The sequence below is a fragment of the Prionailurus viverrinus genome, chromosome A2 (genome assembly GCF_022837055.1).
Source record: "Prionailurus viverrinus isolate Anna chromosome A2, UM_Priviv_1.0, whole genome shotgun sequence".
Classification (NCBI taxonomy): Eukaryota; Metazoa; Chordata; class Mammalia; order Carnivora; family Felidae; genus Prionailurus; species Prionailurus viverrinus.
In genome coordinates, this window is record NC_062562.1 from 17,618,747 (window position 1) to 17,641,054 (window position 22,308).

The 22,308-nt window shown below is 55.8% G+C and overlaps 1 protein-coding gene across 3 annotated transcripts; it reads right to left on the minus strand.

Annotated features, from left to right (window-relative positions):
* Positions 1-110: 110 nt before the first annotated feature.
* Positions 111-20,715, minus strand: LAMB2 (laminin subunit beta 2). 3 transcript variants are annotated; one of them, XM_047827382.1, is made up of 33 exons: positions 20,580-20,715; positions 11,352-11,437; positions 11,062-11,234; positions 10,840-10,975; positions 10,685-10,758; positions 10,130-10,318; positions 9,974-10,037; positions 9,537-9,739; positions 9,328-9,448; positions 8,808-8,996; positions 8,418-8,597; positions 8,186-8,298; positions 7,854-7,933; positions 7,636-7,768; positions 7,302-7,460; positions 7,097-7,224; positions 5,287-5,419; positions 4,909-5,101; positions 4,686-4,829; positions 4,230-4,461; positions 3,983-4,146; positions 3,683-3,907; positions 3,387-3,604; positions 3,179-3,275; positions 2,719-3,091; positions 2,446-2,630; positions 2,127-2,368; positions 1,699-2,047; positions 1,162-1,369; positions 943-1,084; positions 683-859; positions 432-591; positions 111-352 (listed from the first exon to the last, which is right to left on the minus strand). In XM_047827382.1, exons 1-33 carry the CDS (start codon positions 20,588-20,590, stop codon positions 216-218), a joined length of 5,418 nt encoding a protein of 1,805 aa, XP_047683338.1. In that variant the 5' UTR covers positions 20,591-20,715; the 3' UTR covers positions 111-215. The 3 variants fall into 3 exon arrangements, with proteins under 3 accessions (XP_047683338.1, XP_047683348.1, XP_047683359.1); XM_047827392.1 differs by lacking the exon at positions 20,580-20,715 and adding an exon at positions 11,525-11,595; XM_047827403.1 differs by lacking the exons at positions 10,130-10,318; positions 10,685-10,758; positions 11,062-11,234; positions 11,352-11,437; positions 20,580-20,715 and having other exon boundaries at positions 10,840-10,969.
* Between the last annotated feature and the right edge of the window lie 1,593 nt (positions 20,716-22,308).

Genomic DNA, 22,308 nt, shown 5'->3' on the forward strand with positions numbered 1-22,308 from the left:
CGGAGGAGGCGGGGCTCCGGTGCTTTGGCCTCGCCCTGGCCCTGCTGGTGCCATCCTGAGGTTCCGCCCAGAGACCCCGCCCTCCCCAAATCAGAGTCCAGACTACACAGTGGGTAATCACAGCGGTTTATTGGGGGCCTGGTCGGGCTGGGAACTGTTTCAAGCAGATGCAGTAACGGGCGGGGTTGGGGACTGGAGTAGGCGTCGCGCAGGGGTCACTGGCAGGTGTTGTAGATCTGAACCTGCAAGTTGATGGCTTGAAGCACGCTACGCATCCTGGCCTCCAGCCCATCCAGCTGGGCTGCTTTGCCTTCCAGTGCCCGCTCGTTCTCTTCATAGGTGCCCTCCAGCTCTAGGAGGGGAAGGTCTCAGCTGAAGGGTCCTACTCCCACAGTCCCACACCTCTGGCGCCCACCCACCCCAATCATCACCTTGTAGCCGTTGCAGCTTGTCCTGAGCAGCCTGCAACAAGCCTCGAGCTTCATCCCGAAGTTGCTCTGCCCGTGCCTGTGCAGCCAACACACCCTGGGCCTTGCGCTCAGCCAAGGCCTTCACTGTTTGGTACTGGTCGCCTAGTGGGCCCTGCAGCAGCTGGGGATATAGAACGCAAAGTCAGCTGGGTGTCTCAGTGGAGGCCCAGACTCTACTTCAACCCCCACCAGCTGGTTCTGCCTCAGCCCACCTGCTCAGCCTCTCGGGCACGACCCTGGGCACTGCCCGCTGTTTCTTCCGCACTAGAGGCTGCCAGGCTATTCCCTGCTCGTTTCAATTTCAGAGCCTCCAGAAGACCATCCAATTGCTGAGCCCGCTCGCCTGCAGAGCTCAGTGCCTGCTCTGCACCTGCCATCTTCTCCTGAACCTGTCATGGATGGACCCAGGGTTAAACAGGTCTATGGTGCATGCCCATAATCTTGCCCCACTGATGTCCCAGAGAAACCACACCTGATGCAGTGTCTGCTCAGTGTCCTGTGTGTCAACTACCGCCCCTTGGATGGCACCCTGAGCAGCTCCCTGTGCCCTCTGGGCTTCCTCCAGTGCTGCTTGTACTGTTTCTGCCTTCTGTTTCTCACCCTCAGCCCGGCTCCTGAAGAAGAGAGGGAATCAGAGCCTGCAAGTATCAGGACCAGGTGTCAAGGATTGGGGCCAGGGTCACAGTCAGACCTTGCCCGCCGTGCATCTTGCAATAGCTGTTCTGCCCGACGTACATCTCCCACGGTGCGTGCCAGGATTGTGTCCACATCCGCCAGGCTCTGGACCCTCTCTGCAATTGCGCCTGCCAGGTGCTGGATTTGCTCAGGTGATGCTGGGATGGAGAGCTCTAGCACTCGTGTGGCCACCATCTCAATGCTATCAGGATCAGCCCCCTCCTCTATGGGGACACAGGCAAGGGCTTAGGGACACAGATTCTCCAGTATTGGCATCGAACACAATTTTGGGGTATGGACTCAGGGACCCCACACAGAATATGGGTTTGCTACTAGGCATAGTGATTAACTACAAGGACAGGAACTGTAAGTGGGCACAGACTTGGGGTCGTGGACTTGGGGACCACATATAGGCAAGGGTTGAGGGGCTAGACATGGGGTCATAAGCAGAGGTCCAGTGCAGGCTCTGACCCAAGTATGGACCCAGGGACACAAGTATGAACATAGACACAGGTGACACAACCACATGGCCTGGGCCACACGGGAGGCTCACGGCTGAGGAAGTCCTTCACACTCTGGATAAGTTCCCGAAGTTCTTGGTTGGCCTTCTCCACCTGTCCCCTGGAAGCATTAGCCTTGTCCAGGGCTGCCTGGGCCCGCTGCTGTGCCTCTCCTGCCTGCCGACGGGTCTCAGCCACCTGGCTGAGGATGCCGCCACCTTCTGCCAGTGCCCGCTGCAGCTCTGCCTGCGTGTGCCGGGCCCGACCCAGTGCCAGGTCCGCCATGGCTACTGCCCCATTGCAGCTGAGGCCCCCACAGCGGGGTTGCCCATCCTCGTCCAGGCAGCCAGCACCCCCGCAAGGGCTTGTTGCACAGGGTGCATCCCCTGGGGGCCCACACACCTGCCAGGCACAGAACAAGTCAGGGACCTGTAGAAGGAACAGCCACACCCACATGTCCCACCCCACACTTGTGCCTCACCAGTTCATTGATGCCTGTCAGGCTCAGGGACTGGGTACGGGCTGAAAGCTCGCCTAGTGCCTGCTGGTTGGCCATGTGCTTGCGGTTGAAGTCCTCCTTCTTGGCACCTATTAGCACCTCTGTCCTGTGCCGGGTATCTGCTGAGTTGCTCACAGGACTGGGCACTGTCAGGGCTGATGTGTTGGCACGACGTTCCGCCTCTGCAGACAGACTATGGGCGTGGCGGATGCTGTCATAGGCACCTATGTTGGGCAAAGGCTGGCAGTCAGCTAAAGATCACTCAACCCTGGTCCACCTGCCTAGTTGGCCAACAACCCACCCAGGAAGTTTGAATGCTTGAGCAGGTCCAAATGCTGGTCCAGCTGCCGCAGTGTGAGATTAAGTGCAAGCCCATCTCGCTCCAGACTGCTCAGTGCATGGTTGGCATTGAAGTTCTCATCCTGCACATCAGTCAGTTCTGCCTCCAGCTGGGTCAGGTGCTCAGTGGCCTCCCCAATTTCACGCCTGTGCCAGTAGGTAGTGGTGTTTAGAGAAGCTTCAGGCCACTGGGCCTCTGCCCCATCCCACCACATATCCTCAGGCCCATCCGCACCGTAGCTCCTCTGTGGCCTCCACAAGTTGCGCAGTGGAGGCAGCTGAGGTGTTGCGGGTACCCACAATCCCCTGCACAGTCCCCAGCTTCTCCTGCATGTGCCAGAAGCGGCTCTCAAAGGCACCCAGCACACCCGTCTGCTGCAGCTCCTGTGCCCGCTGCTCCAGGCGCCGCGTACGGGCAGCCAAGTCCTGTACCACACGGTCCCAGTCCCCGAAGCATGTGTGGCATGGGTGGCAAGCAGGAAAGACCCCTGAGAAGCCACGGGCACACTGGTCACAGCGCACGCCAGACACGCCTGGGCGGCAGCTACAGTGGCCCGTGGAGCGGTGACACTGAGGCGTGTCTATTCCACGAGGGTCACAATCACAGGCTGCAGAAAAGGGCAGACCATGAAGTTAGGGTGGCAGTGGGACATCCTGAGAAGTCCCCCATCTACCCTAGCCCTGCCAGCTCTCACCGCGGCACTGCAAACCAGGGTCTCCCCAGTGGAGCTCTTGGCACTCAGAACAGGTTCGCCCACCAAAGCCAGCACGGCAGTGGCACTGCCCTGTGAACTAGAGTGGGAACAGGGCAGAGGTCAGAGCCTCAATCAGAGGCTAAGCCCTTGAGAGTTAAGACAGACAGCTGGCACCATCCACCCAGGGATCCACAGGAGAATCCCATACCTCATTGCAGGTAGGGCCTCTGGCTCGGCTTGGGTGGCAGGCACAGGGCTGACATCCATGGCCACTGGTAAGGTTCCAGAAGTTGGGGGCACAGCGGTCACAGCTAGGGCCCTGGACATTGGGGAGGCATGGGCACTGCCCACTGCTTGGGTCACAGTGGCACCGGTCAGTGGACGGGCACTGCTGGGGATCTGTGCCCAGCAAGTTGCAGGTGCAGCCTGTGCCAGTCAAACACATTAATCAAGGAGATCCTGAGCAGCAGAGCCCTGCCCCAGCCATCCCAATCCCACACTCACGGTGACAGCTCTGTCGGGTGGCCTGTCCATGGAAGCCAGGCTTGCAGTGGGCACAGTGTGGCCCCTCCGTGTGGTATAAGCAGCGCAGGCATTGCCCCGTGCGGGGGTCACAGGCATCAGGGTCCGTGGGGTCAATGTTCCCACTGCACTCACAGGGCTGGCACTGGCCACCTGGCCTTGATGGGTCCCCAAAGTGCCCAGGGGCACAAGCTTCGCACCGCAGCCCTGCCCACGGTTGGGAAAGGCATGAGTGTTCAGTTCAGCTGCCCCACCCTGACCCCATGCCTGCACCTTACTTACCTGTGTAGCCTGCCTTACAGTGGCACATGATCTGCTGGGAGTACCCATCCCGATGGCAAGAAGTAGCAAAGTGCCGCCGGCTCCCAGGGCCTTCAGGGCAGGGACAGGGCCGGCACTGGCCCCCATGTGGTAGCCGTGGGTCCCCGTAGAAGCCAGCAATGCATCTTCAGGGAGGGGCAGGAAGAGATATGTGATCCCTGAGCAGCATTCCCACCCACCAACCCACTCCCAGCTGCTCCAGGCTCACCTTTCACAGTGCTCACCCCCTGTGTGATCACGGCAGCCCAGGCAAGTGCCTGTGTGGGTGTCGCATTCATCTGCATGCCCATTGCAGACACATGGCTGGCAGTTAGGGAATCCCCACTGGCCACGCTGGCAGCGATCGCAGCGAAGCCCAAAGGCACCAGTTCGGCAGGGGCATTGCCCACTGGTCCCTTCACATAGGCCACTGAGTGCCCCCTCGGGGCTGCACTGGCAGGCTGGGGGCAAGGCAGAGGCTGAGCCAGGGAGGGGATTTGAGGGAATCTAGGTGGGGTCAGGGTGGGAAAGTCAGGGAATGGAAGAGAACTTCCAGTGTCCTGGTGCTGAGAGCATGGGGTCCAATGCAGAGTTAGAGGAAGGAAGAAGCAGAGTCGGAGGGAGGAGGGAGAATAGTAGTGGGGAGGAGAGAGAAGGAAAGGAGGAAAGAAAGGCAGGCAAGTACCTTGACAACCTGTGGGGCCAAAGCCGTAGAAACCAGGGGCACAGCGATCACAGCGGCGCCCAACCACTGCAGGTTTACACAGGCACTGACCGCCATGGGGATTACACTCAGAACTCAGTGAGCCCTGGGGGTCACACTGACAGGCTGTGGGGCAGGTGGATAGGGCCAAGTCAGGCTGGGGCCCCACACCTCTGCCCCACCGACCCACATCACAGACACTTACGCAAGGCACCATTGTAGAGTAGGGCAGACAGGCTGATGAGGAGGGGGACACAGGCCTCAGAGGGAAGGGTCTTACTGGGCACCAGACCCTCCTCGTGACAACGGTAGTGTTCAAAGGTGGCACGGCGCTCCAGGGCAGCAGCATCACCCCCACTAAACATCTCCAGCACGAGGACACGGGGAAGCAGCACCAACTGAAAAGATGAGCAAGGAAGAATGAGGTCCAGACCCAAGACCATATTGACACTGCCAGAGCACTTAGCACCACCATGGGCCTGCCTCTTCTGTCATAGGCCCCGCCTATCCAGCCACCACCACTACAGGTCCCATCCCATAGACCTTGCCTTCCTAGTCAGTGTGGGGAGAGAGGACTATTCACCGAGTCAATGAGCAGGCTGGGTCTAGAGTAGGGGGCCTCAGGCTGGGCACTTCCCCCTGTCCGCACCAGCTTCAGATGCAGCTTATAGGAGATGCCAGGCTCAAGGCAGACAGGTCTTGGAAATACCATATACCTGGGGGGAGACAAGGACAGGTATGGGGTTCACCCAGGGTCCCTGTACCCACCGTCCTAGGCCTCCTCACCCTGCACACAGCAACCCAACCATCAGCCAAGAAAGATGCTAGGGCTGGTATACAGATTTCCACAAGCATGCCTCACTGGACTCCTATACCTGTGCAGACCAATCTCTGAAAATGCTCCCTACAGTCTTGCAACCCCATGGCATTTCCCTGGCACAAATACTTGCCAATTTTTCTTCAATGGCCTCCTCACATTTCCTCCAACCTTGACCTCCAACCTCTGCTCCTCTTCACCAAGACTATGTCATTCCCTCCAGCCTGGCTCTGCCTTTCCTAGGTCATTCCCATCAGCCTACAAACATCTTTTATTCCCCCTTGAAAACATCTTCTCTTAATCCCTGAGTCTCCCGTAGCTGTTGCTTTATCTTTGCTCTCCTCCCCAATAAATTGAACTGTGGTCACTGCCTCTACTCCAGCCTCGCACTCCAATGGAGTTTTTATGCCAACGTGCCATCAAGATGGCCTGTATCAAGCTCACCATAAACCTCCATGTAGCCAAACCCAGCAGCCTCTTCTCTGTTCCTGTCTGCTCCAGCATTCAGCAGCATGCGATGAGAGCAGTGCACCCTCCTTCCTGAGACACTCTTCTCTCCACTTCTGGAACCCTGTCCACACTCCTGATTTCCCCCCACTGCCAACTCTTCCTTCTCTACTGGCCTCTAACACCCAGAGCTTTCTTCTGGTCCTCCTTCCTTTCTCTGGTGATTTCATCTAGACCTATCTCTTTAGTGACAAGTCCCAAACTTATATTTCCAACTTGAGGCCTCTCAGTAATTGCAGACATAGAAATTCAACCATCCACTGGCCTTCTCTCACATGTCTAAGCAACTCAGAACAGCTCCTCCCTATGTCTCTATCTCAGTAAAGAGCCCAACACCCACCCAGATGAACAAACTCAAAACTCTAGACTCATCTTTCCACTTTCCCTTTCCTACACTTCTAACCCATCATCTCTGCCACTAGAACCCTCTGGAACCTTCATCATCTCACCACATCAACCGCTAAACCTCTGTCCAAACCACTGTCACTCAGCTAACTCGATAGTCTCCAGCAGATCTTCCAGCTTCCCCTTTGGTCCCTTTCAGTCTGTTCTCCACTCAGAAAGTAGAGGGATCTTTGTTAAACACAAGTCGCAGTTAGTAAAAATGTCTATAATGGGTATGACCCCTTTTATGCTGCTCTCTCTACTTCCGTGTATGTTTGAATATTTACATAATAAAAGCATCAAAAAAGAAGGTGACAAAACAGATACATGAAACAAATATTACCCAGAATGTAATAAAACAATAATCAGACCAGGCACATCCCTGCTCAGAATGCTCTGATGCCATCCCTTCCCACTGTGGGCATTCCTTATAGTGACACTAAATGAGTTCCCATTAATTCTTGCCACAGACCTCTGGAATTTAGACCCCTAAGAGAGCAAGCCTATTCTACTTCCTTCCTCTGACCTCTGCCATGCCTAACAGCACCTGGCAAACAGCTCTCAGGAGGAGGCACTTGAAGCAAGGGACAGATGAATGAGCAGCATGGGCTTCCAAGTGCCCTTCAGAGAATTAGGGCTGGCCTGCACCCCTCCACTGTTATAGATGCTACATTAGTGCCCTCACCTAGTTTCTGGTTGCAGAGTCCCTGGAATGTGGTCATCCTTGGGCAGCATGTGCCCACACGGGCCATGGGCAGACACAGGCCCTGGGCGCTGCACAGCCACTTCCATCTCTGCCCATTGCTCAGGGACCTGGTGGAACGGGATGATGAAGGAAATGCTACCACACCTGGAGGTTCAGCTCTGGGTCAGGTTTCACAGAGTCTGACCTGGGGCTCCAAGCGCAGCAGCAGATCATAATCCATGGCTCTTGGCACAGATGTCACCAGGAACTCCAGTGCCTGACCTTCCTGCAGTCTAACAAAGCCCCGGCCTGTCCAGGATACAGTCCCACCAGGGGTCACCAGGCGCTCCACCACATCCAGTACCTGTGAGGGATGCAGCTCAGGGTGGGTGCCTAGGTAAGGCACCATTTCTTCTACCACAACCTGTCCCCAAACCCCAGCTCTTCAGCTGAGGCCCTGTCCAAGGCTGGACACCCTCCCCAGACAAAGTACCACCCATAACTCTGCACAAGCCCTGCCCTCCAACATTGCTCCCTACCTGTCCTCGGGTGTCCTCAGCCTCCCAAGTTAGGTGGTCAAGGAAAGGCCGGAAGTAGCCAGGCTGCACCTGCTCACAGCGTCGCCCCACCATGTGCTGGCGACAGCGGCACTGACCTGTGGCCTCATTGCACCTGGGAAGCCCATGTTTACTCAAGAAGGATCCCTTACCCTGCCCAGGATCTCCCCCCGCCCCCAGACCCCTTATACGGCACTCACTGGGGATCCAAGGCACCACCCACGTCACAATCACATGGACGGCAGCCAAGCAGGTCGTGGCTCAGGCCCCAATGGCCAGGCTAGGGGAGAGGAAGTTGCTGGGGGCCAGAAACAGACCCCCCCCCCCCCACCCATCAGGGAATCCAATAACAGCTCTCAGCCTCTACCACCCCTTGGAGAAAACATGGTCCCTAGACCATGGCTCCCACGCTTGGCCTCCCAGCTAGGAATAGACCCTAAGCTCTCCCCAGTGGAGTATAGACACCACCCCCTCACCCTGTGCTCTGAGAATAAGTGCAGGACCCCAGAACCCCAGCCCCCTGCAGTCGCACCAAGCAGCGGTTGCAGCCATGTCCAGTCACTAGACGCTTGCAGAAACAGGTTCCACTGTTGGGGTCACAAGAGGTGATCCCAGGCACTGTGCCCCGTGCATCACACTGACATCCTGTGAGGAAGGAGACCCATCAGCACTCTGGGGAACATGGTAGTGCTGGTGTTCATTGGGTAAAAAGTAAGAAGTCAAGGGTTAAGGTTAGCACAGGAGGTAGGGCAGGAAGCACATACGCCGACAGCCTGCAGGGTCGCTGGCACTGAGCCCAAAGAAGCCATCACGGCATTGCTGGCAGCGAGAGCCCACCACATGTTCTTTGCAGCGACACTGGCCCGAGACCAGCCCCAGAGCAGGATCATCATGGGGATCACAGCGACCACCATCTTGAGAACCCATGGGGTCACAATCACAGGCTGAGGGCAAAAAGAGGTGCAGGGTCACCCTATTCCAACTAGCCCAGCACCACTTATCTCCCAAGCCTCTTTACCCTGGATTCCCAGCCTGGTTTCACCCCACGCCCCCTCCCACCCACCCCCAAACCCCTGCAACCTGGACAGCAGTCTGGCTTCCCAGTTCCTACCCCAGACTCAGCCTTCCCTCTCCCATGCCCAATCCCAGCTCACAGCGGCACACAGCAGGGTCCCGCAGGTCCTTGGTTGGGTCACGGTAGAAGAAGGGTCGGCAGAGCTCACAGTGGCGCCCAGCTGTGTTGTGCTGACATCCATCACACACACCTCCACTTACGTTGCCAGATGCCAGATATATGGCCATGTCGAAGTGGCAGCTGTGGGCATGCCCATGGCACTCACACTCTTGGGGGAGGGGAAGGCAGGACAAAGGTCACTTGAGGGCCGATGTCCTGAAGATAAGGGGTGTAAGGGTCCCAGTGACACAGCAGGTCCCTGCCACAGGCCAGAATTTGTGGCTGTGGGCTCAGGTACTTTAAGGTCTCAGCATTATACTGACCCCCTGCCCAGAGCAGATTGTGAAGGAGAGTTAAGGGAATCCCTAAGGGCATGAAGGCCCGCATACTCTTTGGATACAGTCTGGGTGTTAGGGGCTTGACCAACCAGCTCTAGGTTTTACTCATGGCACAGCCAGACAACAGAGTTCTGGGGCTATGTGGGCCAGGATCTCACTCACTCCTGCAGGCATGACTGTGGCCATCTTCAGCCGGACGCCAGGGCAGGTCATGATAGAAATCTTGACACCGCTCACAGTTGAGGCCACGAGTGTTATGTTTGCAGATGCAGGCCCCATGAACCTAGAAGGTGGGCAAGCAGGTGGTCAGCACTGTCCAGCCATGCCCACCCCTGCCCCCAGCCCTATTCCAACCAGTTAAAGCCCCTCACCATGCCCTCAGCATGCACTGGTGCCCCTGGAGCGGGTGCACACTGTGAGGCGTGTCCGTAACAGAAGCAGTTGCCACGCACAACCAGCTCGTAGAGGGCATAATAGTATTTCTCACGGATCTCCCGTCGTGGGTCAAGCAGGTTGTCCCCCAGTGTATGCAGCCGTGTCAGGTTCACCCGTAGGTTAGTGATCTTCAGCAGGTCTAAGTTGGGTGAAAGAATTGGGAGCCAGCTGGCCAGGCAGGCTCTTGTTACTCCATGCCCACTCAGGGGCTGCAGCTGCTAAGGTCACCTTGGGAGACCTCCTGTCTATTGCTATGTGAGCTAAACTGGACTTGGCACCTGCCCTAAGAAGCACCCAGAATAGCTACTGAGGCCCCAAATAGTCACCGGCCGGACGCTGGGACTGTGCCAGGCTCAAAGGGAAGAACACTCACTCTGGATCCGTGGGCTGTAGGGGTCTGGGATAGGGATGGCAGGATCCAGCACACGATAGATGACCTGGAGGAACATGGGGTCATTAGAGGCACTGGACCCTGCCTCAGGCCCATCATCTCCCCTCTTCCTGCCCCAAGTCAGATCCCACCCCTCACCTCGCCTTCAGTGGACGGCTCAATCTCTGAGTAGCGGGACTCACAGACTACGTCATCCCAGTGCCGTGGGGGGGCCAGTGGGACTCCTGGAAAGTCAGCCCCACAGTCATAGGAAAAATATCGGTACACATGCCAGGTGCGTCCAAAGTCTGCTGAGCGCTCCACCAGCATGGCAGCAGGACGAAATGTCTGGGTGGGGGGCATGGCTGATCAGTGGGCCTCAGGCCCAGGCCTATCAAGAGCCCTGCCCAGCAGGGGCTTGCCCTCAAGCAGTTCATGGACAGGTGGGGGGTGACTGCTGGAAGCCAAGCAATAGTCAGGGAGGGTAGCCCCTTCTAATGGGGAGGCTCAGGGGTCATGGGGCCCAGGGAGGCAGCACGTGCAAAGGCCTGGAGGCAGAAGGCAACAGAAGGTGTGGGCCATGAAGGAGCCTCCCATGCAGCCAGAGTACAGCATGTGATCTCAGGGAGGCTGGGCTAAGTTGCTGGGAATCTGTTCAGGGGTAATGGGGAGCCAAGCAGGGTGATTCAAGCAGGCTCCCAGACATGCGGGCACCTTGAAGGTCATAATGAGGTGTGTGAAATGAAACTCAGCCTCCAAGTCCAGCTGGATGGTGACCACGGGGACACCTGAGGCAGGAGTCGGAAGTCAGGGACTTGAGACTACTGGTGGGCAACCCCACTCACCCCATGCCCTACCCACGGCCTCACCATTCTCTGACTGCCACCAGGCTGTCCGGCGCTGTGGTGCAAAGCTGGTAACTACATTCTGGATGCGATGACTGTTTGGGTTGTCTCTAGCAGAGAAGGGGCGCCGGGAATCACACAGGAAGCACTTCTTCTCATCCTGGGTTGGGTCAGAGTCAAGGTCAGGGTCAGTGCTTCAGCCAGTGCCAGCATCCCCTCCCCTGGCCTAGCCACCCCCAGCCTCACCTGAAGGTGACTAACGATGCAGTAGGGCTGGGGGCCATGCAAGCCACAGGTGGATGAGGCAGTCAGTCTGTCAGCACGGCCCACTAGCAGGTCACCTGTGGCGGGGTAGCAGCTTCCCCTCGAACAGCCTGGCACATCTGGGGCCAGGGCCTGGGCCAGGGCGGTGGCCAGCGCTGGGAACAGTGGGTCAGCCAGTTCTGCTGCGCTCCCACCCCGCAGCCCCAGGGCTAGCTCCCCCCGGACCCACCATCTCATCCCACAAACCCCAGGCCTTCACTAGGCCCTCTCACCACTCAGCAGCAGGCCCAGTCGAAGCTCCCAGGGCCCAGGCAGTCCCCGCAGGTCCCTCCCTGATACCCCTGAGGCCCGCTCCATCCTGAAGAAGAGGGGAATCCAGATGAGGGGGGATGAGAGGTCTGTAGCCCAGGCCCACCCTACCCCTCCCTTGGGGTCCCGTGCAGACCCTGCCCTCGTAAATCCCAGGCTGATTCCCCACTCAATCCTCCCTCCGGCAGTCCCTCCACTAGCACAGTCCTGCGACTTTGAGCAAAGTTGAGAAGTACGGCAAGAAAGAAAGCGTGGAACGGATCTTGGGCAGGAGTGCAACACTGTGCAGAATTTCCTCTCCCACCTCTCCAGTAATGATCCTCATTCTAGAAACCAGACATAGTCCAGCTCACCTGCAAAACTTTATTGTGCTCCCTTGGTCTGGTTCAGACCAAGGGGCAGGGGGGTTGGTTTTAGGCCGCCACAGTTAGGGAGCGCACCAACTAGGGGGCATGGCATGAGCAAAGAAAAGGAGTCTGATCTTCTGAGACTTCAAACGGCCCACAAAACCCAGCCTTTCTCCCCAGCATTGTGAGTGCTGTGGAAGTCACCATCAACTAGGCTGTTCAGTTCCAGGGTTCCAGCATCAGCAGGTAAGTGAGAGAGCACACACGGAGGCATCAAGCTCCTCTCTTTAGGGATGTGGGAAGCTTTAGGCTGGCCTGGCCAGAGCCACAGGACAAGATGGAGGTAGGACGAGAGATGGAGAAAAGCCATCCCCTTGCCCAAGTCACTGTTCCAGGAGGCTCCACCTCCCTTAGTCACTACTGCAAGTATGCACAAGAAGTGGTGTCTCAGTTTCCCGGTGTGAAAACGGGTGCTGGGCAGCTGACAACAGAGGCAGGGAGTGAATCCAGATCTTATGGCTATTCATCCGTTCCGCACTTTCTGGCCTGCCAGGAGGCCAGAGCCCGGGCTTGGAATGCAAGCTGCTGGCGAGTGCCCCACCCAGGCCCCTGGGACCACAAGCGGACCGTGGACTCCGCAGGTCTATAAGGCCAGGCCCCTGTGGCTCTGAGCTGCCACAAATGTGCCCACTCTGTCTGGGGCCAAGCGGAGAGTACCCAGAGCTGTGGAACTGTGGGGGAAAGCTGCAGGTTCTTCACGGGCATCACCAGGCTTCTCAAGGAGAGTCTGAGCAGGGGGGCAGTCAATCTGATGGACTTACAGGGTCTCAGGAGGTTACTCCAGTTTTCTGAAGTAGTGGTCTCCAGTTACCCTGAGGGTCATGTAATCAACCTGAGGGGCTAGGGGTATTAGAGGTGACTCAATTTTAGATCACTCAGAAAAGGATCTATCAGTGTCAAAGGCACTTGATGGCCTCTGTGAGTTTTACGTGATCTCTGGTTTCTCAAGGACAGATCACTGGAGGATATCATGGAGTCACATGGGGGTTACTCGAGGTCAGTAGGCACTCAGTGGGGTCCCTGGTCCCTCAAGGTCAGGAGATTCTTGGGTCAAACTGGGATCATTCAGGTAGTCTGAGTTACTAGCTGGGATCATTCAGGAGTCTGTCTTACTAGCTCCACACACCAGAGTCAGCAGGTGGCACATGCGTTTGCCCATAGCCACATGTGTTCAAGCAGCTTTGCTGCACTCTGTTCCAGGGCCCCAAGGATGATACCTGCTTGCTCAGTATCTGCTCATTCTGCACCAGGTGGTGCTCCAACCTTGAGGATCAGGTCATCTGAACCAGGTTCTGACCTTTGGCCCTAATCTCTGACCCTGGTCCTCAATTCTGTCATGACCTTAACTCTGACCCCAACCCTAAGTGAGCTCTAACCCTAATCAACATTTGAGCCCTGTTGTGAACTTTGACCCCAGCCCTGATCCCTACAAGAATCTGGACCTGACCTGGACCCAGCCCTGACCCTCCTACACCATCCCTGTTCTGACTCTGACCTGTCCATCTGACCCTGATCCCACTCCATACCCCACCCCACCATGGACCAGCCATGCACCTTTTAGCCAACTCTAGCTGTTAGGCACCCACTTCAGCAGCTCTTGGGCTCAGCTTGTGCCTGCTGTACCCACTCTCCTGCATCTTGCCCTGTGGCCACCAGGCTATGTGTGCCCTTCTGCAACTCTACCACGCCTAACTGGGCCATCTGCAACTCCTAGAGCAGGACTTGAACTGAAAACCCACCCCACCTAGATCCTACTATTTCAGACAGATTGCTGCCCAAGGTTCCCGGGGGCGGAAGGGGGCTGAGACTCTGCCTCAGCCCAGTATAGCCCAGTCCCAGCCTAAATCCCACCTCTGACACCTCAATGCCCAGTGTACCCATATCACCTTGCCCAGGCCCCCAGCCATGCCCATGGCATGTACTGCTTGCTCTTCTGCCCTCTCAGCCTGCTGCTGACAAGGCCAAGTAGGTCTTGAAAGCCACAGCTGCACTGGACAGAGGCCCCAGGACTGGGGTCACATCTACTGCCACTGCCAGTATCATCCAGGCCAGGTGCCCTGCCACCTGGGGCAAAGGTCAAAGATCACAGGGAGGTCACAGCAGGGTAGCAACTAAGTAGGGTGCTCACATGGTCTGTGTATTTAGTAATGCCAGGGTATCATAGTGGTTCAAGCATCTCAGGGGGAGAATGGAGAAAACAGCAGCCACTGAACAAGAGGTGTGAAGGAGCTGGGGGTAATGAGGCCTCCAGGCCTCGGAGTGTCTGTTTTGCTGACTGCAGTCCTTGTTCTGCAGCCCTTGTATGACTTCCCACCTCAGCCAGCTGAACATCCAGTGCTTGGTCCTGGGCCCTAGCTGTCCCCCACCCTAACCCCTGAAGGGGACAGATGATCAGTTGGACATCCCTGTCCTCCCCATCCTCTGACCTCTGCCTCCAGTCTCCTGGCCCTTCACCAGGTCTGCTGTGCCTGATGGAGGACACCTTCAGCTCTGGGCAGTTCCTGGCCTATGGTGTCTGGTGCAGGGAGGACACTCTGGATCTGACTCAGCAAGAGGGCAATGCTCACTGTCCCACCTTAGGGGAGGGGCACTGCCAGCCCATGCCATGCACCAGCTGCACACTCACAGCATCTGCACCTTCATATGTAGGAGCTGGAGTAGGAATCTTGGATATGAACTCAATTCCTGACCCAACAAACCCTGACTCTAACCTCTCACTGACCCTGCCTCTGACATGACTACATGTGCTGGGGGCTAATAAGAGCGAAGTATTAAATTTTCAGGAATTTTGTGAATTAGCTGATAAGTGGTAGGTAGACTAAAATCAGCCATGGTGGCTTTGCTCACACCATGCAAATTGATAAACACTACAAATCAGTTCCCTCTGACCTCCAACCAGCTGTTAAACATTTAGGAGCATACTAGTGCTCCCATCTGACCCCTGGTTAGCCCTTATGAATATTTCTCATTCTGGAAGGAGTATCACAACAGTGTTCTAGATGCCCACCTGCCCCTCCCCTCAGCTGTGAACAGACACACAACAAGCAGACATGTACCCAAGAGGAAACACTGGAGGATCTGCACAGTTGCTTGTAGAGGGGCTATGGTGGCCACACCCCAGGACCCCCTTACACGATGTCTCCCAGGCCTGGATTCCTGTGGAGCTTGCTGTGGCCTGAATTTGCTGCAGCTCGTAGGGGTGAGTCAGATGTGGAATGTATCTCCTGCACCCCTATGACTCCCCGCTTGGCTCCCATGCATGGCCCCAATGGCTCTGTACTAGTTGGTTAATGCTGCCCTAGGATTGTGGCAGCTATATCAAGGCTATTGGAAGAGTTATGGGAAGCAACCAGAGCCCACTGGGTAGTGGCAGGGTCCCAGGGCAAGAGGCAACACCACAGGGTATCAGGAACATAGGCCAGTCCAGGTCCCCAACCCCTGCATTCCTGTAAACAAGCTAGATGATCCAGTGAGAATTGTATGTCCCAGATATCCCCTATTGCCCTACACCCAGGTTTTGGCTAGAAGAAAGTCCTCGCCTTGGCGAAACCCCCTATAGTGATCCATCTCTCCACCCACCACTTCAACTTTGACTAGGAGTCTCAGAAGCTATGGACACAACATCTGGATCCTGTCAACCAGCTTCATCAGTTTCAGCTCCCACATAGTTGCTCCTGTCCCTGGCTGGCCCATCCCCCACAGCAGCTGCTCTGTCCACCACCGGTCTCTTGGGCCTGTCCTAGGATGCTGTCTCATTCTCCAAATGTGGTCACAACCTGGGCTCCAAGAAGGGCCTCTTGGGAAAGCAGGCAGCTGAGGAGGCTTGGGCCTCAGCATCTGCAGGGGATGGCAGGGATGGATAGAGGGGTGGCTCAGGACCCCACTAGTTGAGGCAGGGTCAATTAGCCTTCTGGGTTTCCCCAGGTACATAAGCAAAAGCACCTGGCCCCTTCCTTCTGCCCCAGCCTAGCCCCTACCCTCACCTGCTGCCCATTCACCTGCTCATTAGGCCTCATCTTGGGCTCCTGTTGCCCTCTTGGGCCAGGCAAGCCCTTGACACAGTTTAACTCCCAGGATAATTCTTCCAGATGTTCACACTGCCTCGTAACTCATGGCTCTCTTTCTGCCACAACCTGTCCTGTGGCCCAGAGTGTCTGAGCCAAAGCAGTCACTTTCTTCCTGCAGGAAGATGTACTCTCCTTTATGACTCCTCACTCAGGAAAACCCACCTGACTCCCAGACCCAGGACACAAGACAGGCCAACCTGAGACCCCCTGAATCCCCAACCCTGAGAAGCTAGCTGGAGACCTCCCCCTTACTGACCCAAGACCCCTGGCCTGAATCCAGCTATCCACTCTGTTAGTTGCTCCAGAGTCCCCACAATGGGTGAAGAAGATTCCAGGAGAGTCTGTGCCTGGTGGAGTACTGCCTCCAGGGCCTGTAGGTATCCACCCTAGCCCTGGGCACCCCAGCCAGGCATCCCCTTGTGTAGGGGGGCCACCTCTTGGGCCACAGTTTCTAGCTGCAGCTGGAGCAGAGCTAGATGTTGGTCCCAGGAGGTGAAACAGGTAGGGCCTGGATACAAGACACAAACTCACAGGCCCAGACCACCCCAAGACCTGGACCCCCAGGACTTAGGTTCCCATTAACCGAAGATCCCAGGGATCCCATCCCTACTAAGGCTCTAGTGTCCTATGACCCCAACCTATTTCTCAGACTCCTCACCTGGGGCAATTGGCTACTGTAATAGGTTTGCCATCAGGATGGTGGGCACACGGAGGGTCATGCTGTCTACAAAGTTGGGGCCAGAGCCAACTAGGAGAGGCCCCCAAGACTGTACAGTGGGGAGAGGCAGGCTAGGGGGCTCTTTAGGGACAAGTTGAGTGTCAGTGTCCTCTAACATTCTGGCTCTCTCCTCTCCCACACTGCCCTGAAAATATGGGCTCTAAGACACCAAACCTCTGACCATGCTGATGCTCCCACCTAGACTTCCTCACCTTCCTAACCCAGCCCAGCCTCTTGTTCAAACCAGTCATCTCCACACACTCCCTCCCTCCCCTGAAAACCAAGTCTAAGCTTTGGTTTTCTCTTGCCCCTGCTCCTCCTGGACACTCATAGGCAACAGGGGGTCAGCTGGCTGGAAGCCCTGGCCAAGTTCAGCTTCAGCAGTGGTTTGGTCAAGGGCAACACAGAAGTGCCCAGATGGGAATTCATGGCAGCCATGGAGGTGGGGGTGGCACAGGCAGAGGCCCTCCCCAGCAGAATACCTGAACTAACGTGGGGGCAGGGAAGGAGAGTCAACTCCTGACTCTTATCACTTGATCCCAACTCCCAGGCCCTACCTTGTACCCATTGCTGTAGGCATAGTCACAAGGCCCGTAGCCCAAAGAGTCACCGCTCAGACTCCAGAACTCGGACTGTAAGAGAGAACAAGTAGGTGGAGAAAGGACAGGAAGATCTGGGGCCTAGGAGGTCATATGCTGGGACTGCCTGTTGCAAGAGGAAGGGGAGTGAGCACAGGGCTTCAATGCTCCTCTGGCTGTAGCTGAGAGGGGGTGAGGAGATCTCAGTATACTCCTGCACAGCTTCATAAGAGGTAAGATGAGGATACTGCAGAGGCTAAAGTAAAAGTTAAAGGATTTATGTTCAAGGAGAGGCAAGAAGTGGATGGAATTCTTTCTTGGACTGAGTCTTCCTCCAAATATGTTTGTTGCGAAACATCTTTAAACCCAGTGCACAATATGTTGTAACTTGCTTCATTGCTTTTCCTTTTATGTTTCCAAAGCTCCCACCTGAGGGCATATGCTGGTTCAGCTAGCTGAGGTGGTGTTGACCTTGGTAACCAGATCAAGGAGTAGAACCAACCCATGTGCAAGGCTCAGTCTAGAGTCACACTGATTATACAGCCTTATACTTGTCAGCTGCTAGAAGCCTAGTGCCCAAAATCACGGTCAAATCAGAAGGTGGGGCAAGGCTTACCAGATAAAGTCTGCAGTCCCATCCAGAGACAAAGCGTTTGTAGTGACAGGCACTGCTGGAGGTTATCACAGGCATGAGTGCCAGGGACCTGACCTCAGGGGTAGTGTCTACGGGCTAGGGCACAGGGCTCGCAGGGTGCTATTGGGATTCCTGCAGGGATAGGTGCATGCATGTGTCATTAGAGCAGTGATTGGGGGCAGAGCAAGGACATGAGGGTTGGGTCTACTCTCAGGATAACTCACACTGACAACCTTCTGCCTGAGTGGGGCTTAAGCCACAGTGACCAGGCCGGCAGAGATCACAGCACTGGCCCGACATGAACTCTGCAGTGACACTGCCCAGAGAGGAGGCTGCGGTCTTTCTGTGTGGGCATCACACAACCCCCCTTCCAAAGTAGCCATAGAGTCACAGTCACAGGCTGAATCATGGGTCAGAAGTGAGGACAGAGTTAGGTCAGAGGTCACCATGGAGCTGAAGGATCAGGGTCAGAGGTGGGATTGGGGATTGGAAGGCTCACGTTTGCAAGAGTGAAGAGAATGGGGTTCCTCCTGGGGATCTCAGTGGAAGGGCTGGCAGAGTTCACAGTGGCACCCAGCTGTGTTGTGCTGACATGTATCACACACGCCTCCAGTCACATTGCCAGATGCCAGATACAGGGCTATGTCAAAATGACAACTGTGGGCATGCCCATTACACTTGCATTCTGGGGCAGAACAAGGAAGATGGATATGGAGCGGGCTGACTTAGGCAATTATGGCCAGGCACAGAGGACACGGCACGTATCCTGCCAGGTGTGGGGGTGCCCAGGCTCTGCTGCATGCCATAGGTGGTACTAGCATAGGTCCTACCAATGCTCACAGTGGGTACCAACTGTGTGGTGATGGCAGATGCAAAGGCCACGCATCTGGCAGGGAGGAGAGCAAGATGAGTCTGCCCCAGTCCCCCAGCTCGCCCACCCCAGCAGCCACAGGATGCCTCTTTCATGGCGCTCACCATGCCTTTCATGCTGGCTGGGGCCTTAGCTGTGGGCCTGCACTCAGAGGCATGGCCATGGCATAGGCAGCTGCCTCTGGCCACAAGCTCCTAAAGGACATAGTAGTAGAAGGGGTGTCTCTTTAGGCTCCTCCAGCAGCCTATCACCCAGCGTGTGCAATTTGGAGTTCACATGGAGATTTGTCACATGAAAGAGTTCTGGAGACACAGACTGGGGACCTCAGGTGCACTGATCATTATCCCTCTATGGCTGGGATGGAATAGGGGTAGGGTTTCTTCTCTCTCTGCATCATTGCAGCCACCTCCCCCAGCATTCATGCTGTGGGACTCCCCCATACCTGCTCCTCTAGGGATACCATCTTAGGATGACCACAGCCTAATGGTGATAATTCTACCTCTGCACTGCTCCAACCATGACATCACTCCTGAGGTGAGACCTGCACAATCCCACCTCTTCCTGGATACCCCATCCTGGCATTACTAGTTGAAAACTGCTTCCCCATTGCAGTAAACCATCCCATTCCCCAGTCTATCATCAAAACTAGAAATCAGTTTACCATCCAGCCAAACCATATATGGTATTAGTTTGCTTATTTATCAAGTTTTTCTCATTTTCATGTCAGATCCAAGACACTTTATCTGCTCCCCACTGAACACTGCTCAGAAGACAGATGTCTGGCACACAGTGGAGCTCAATGGGCACTTGTTCAATGTACACATGGGACAGATGGGTCCATGGCTCCTTTCCGCTCCACAGCTTAAGTCAGTTACTGAACCAAGCTTCCTCTTATACCTCCCTTTGCTGAGTGTCTCTCTCCTGATCAGAAGAGCAAGCAATACCTGCTTGGGAACCTAGCATGGGGGCTCAGGGCAAGTAGTTGGTAATAACCAGTCAAGGTGGGTGGAGAGTAGAGAAAAAGCCAGGTTGGGGTATGTCATGCTTTAGTACTCACCTGGCCTGACTCTGGGTTGCCCTGCTGGGTTATGGTTATGTGTCTTGTCTTTCAAGACTTGTTTTACAAGAAAGAGGTCACAACCCAGAGACACCCTGGTGCCACCTAGAGGCAGCTGCAGAGACGCCAGACACCAAGTAAGGCCAGGGTGATGAATCAGGATGAGGACTCATCAGGGTGATGAGTCAGGGGGACCAGGATAGGGGCTGTGATGGAGGCTCATAAAAGGGACAGTTATAAGGTACAGCGACAGGTGCAGAAATGGGGTACATTGTTGATAGCTGGCATAGAAAGTGGTGATGGGAACCACAAAGGGGTCCCACAAAGAATTTGTGATGGGGCAGAGATAGAAACTGCCAGTCCCTATACACTGGGCATAGGTATGGGGAACAATGATGGGACAGGAAAGGGGGGCCATATTAGGTCCATAATAGAGGACCCTGATGGGATAGAGCCAGGGAATAATGCTGGGGGACGGAGCTGGCTTGCCTCCCACCATACCTCACTGGTGTACACACCCAAGCAGGACCTCACCTCCCTGCATTATCTGGCTCTCCTGACATGCAAGGAACACAGGATTGGCTGTGGAGAGGATTACCCTGAATCCTGGGATTGTTTGGGTTCTCCTTTAAAATGGCTGGGTCCAGAACTTTGAAAATAACCTGGAAGAAGCAAACCTGAGCTTCTGGCTTCACCCCAGGGCCCAACCTCCCTTCCTCTAGGTTGACTTTGCCCTCAGCGGAAGGCTCAATGTTGGAGTAATGCTGGTCACAAACCAGCCCTGTTTCTGTGGCCAGGGGTGGGAGGGATCCCAGGAAAGAGGCCTGAGCAGCTGTAGGCAAAGTATCAGCATACATACCGAGTGGCCATGGTCCACTGAATGCTCCAGAAGCAGAGTTGCCAGGCAGAATGTCTGAGGACAAGAGGGGATCCTTGGGTCACCAGAGGGAAGCATCACTGGTGGCTGTGAGGTCAGGAGGCACAGAGCAAGCCTTTAGGCTGGGGCATGATGAACGTCATGATGAGGTGGGTAATGTAGAAGGCACTCTCTAGGTCCAGCTGGATGGTGACGTTCTCAACACCTGTAACCACAAGGGCCAATCAGAGTGACTGAGCCCTGACCCTAGACCTGCACACATGGGCACACGGGTACCATCACCTCTCTCTGCTGGCCATCAGGTCTTGTTTCTTCCACGACCACTCCAAATCACATTCTCAGTGCCATGGCCTCCCTGATCCCAAATGTCACAAAAGAAGGAATTCTCAGATTCCTGCAAGAGGTACGTGGTTGGCCCCCAAGCCCCAAATTTCACAGCACAGGCCTCCCCCTCCCAGCAATGATCTGAACCCCCACAAAGCCAAACCTGCCCAGGAAAACCCAGAGATACCATCTCCAGAGCCCTCACCCTCCTCCCCACCTGGAGGTGACTGACAATGCAGTAGGGCTCAGAGACCACAGGAGGACAAAGTTCTGGCCATGGCCAACAATCAAATTGCCAGTAGGTGGGTAGCAGCTGCCACTTGAGCATTCAGGTAGGGGAAGTGTGTCTGACACCTCCTCAATTGTTCTGGAAGCCTGGACTGGGAAGGACAGCATCTGAACAGATATCCTAAGGGTTCCCCCACCTCATTCTGCCCCATAAGAGGCCTGGAGATTTTTTCTCCTGCTCTGGATGGCTCTCAGGGAAAGCCAACCTCTCACCTGCTGGTGGCAGAAGCAGAACTGAAAGGAGCTGCAGACTGGAGAGGAGGCCTAGCCAGGCTGGGGGTCCTGGGCCATGGGAGCTGAAATCAGACCTGAGAGAGAGGATGAACAGCGGGCTGCCCTTGAGGAGCTGGGTGTGGCCCCATACTCACATGGTAGATAAAAGCAGGATTGCCAGAGACAAGGAGCATGCAGGGCTGTGAAGCCATGGTGAGGCTGGGAGCAAAGGGGGTCCCCAGAGCCTGGGAGCCAATGGAGGTCACACCCTATTAATTGCAGCCACCAGATGCAGAATAAAGGTGGGGAGGGCGTACCAAGAAGCAAACAGAACTTCTCTACAGGACTGCCATCCAATATGGCTAGCACTAGTGGGGCCAGGATTCAGACTAACCCATAGAGACAGAAAAGATCCAATTCTCATTCAAATGAGGCTCCCACCTCTATCCCTGAAAGGCTGTAGGTCTCTAGGAGCCTCTGGGGAATGTGTCCCTGTCCCTGCCAGCCCCAGGCACTGCCTTTGGGCTGGGCAATCAGGAAAGGAGTGACAAATGGGCAGAGACCTAGTTTTGCTTGGGGCCCAGCCCCCTCTCCAAAGCATGAAGAGCAGAAATGTCTGAAATACACAGGCCCCTGTTGGGAGGCATAAGGCTGGACCTGGAAACAGAGTGCTTGGGACCCAGGCAGAAAGCACTGCTGATGGGGTGAAGCAGTGTTGAAACTCTCCTGGTTCAGTTAAAAGAGTACCCAACTCATCCAAGGCGAAAATTCTGCAGTCAGTGGACAGACTCTGTGGCTCTACGACCCAGAGCCCTGGCCTTTGACTCAACTCCCAACCCCTTGCTATCAACTGGGGAAGATGAGGCTGGAACAAGGAGAGGCAGAA

Excerpts from the sequence above, each read along its gene's own strand:
- LAMB2 (XM_047827382.1), bottom strand. Across the intron at positions 10,976-11,061 it reads GCATCGTTAGTCACCTTCAG|GATGAGAAGAAGTGCTTCCT; the intron begins GTGAGGCTGGGG and ends GACCCAACCCAG. Across the intron at positions 2,631-2,718 it reads GAGGCCACAGAGGAGCTACG|GCGTGAAATTGGGGAGGCCA; the intron begins GTGCGGATGGGC and ends CTACTGGCACAG.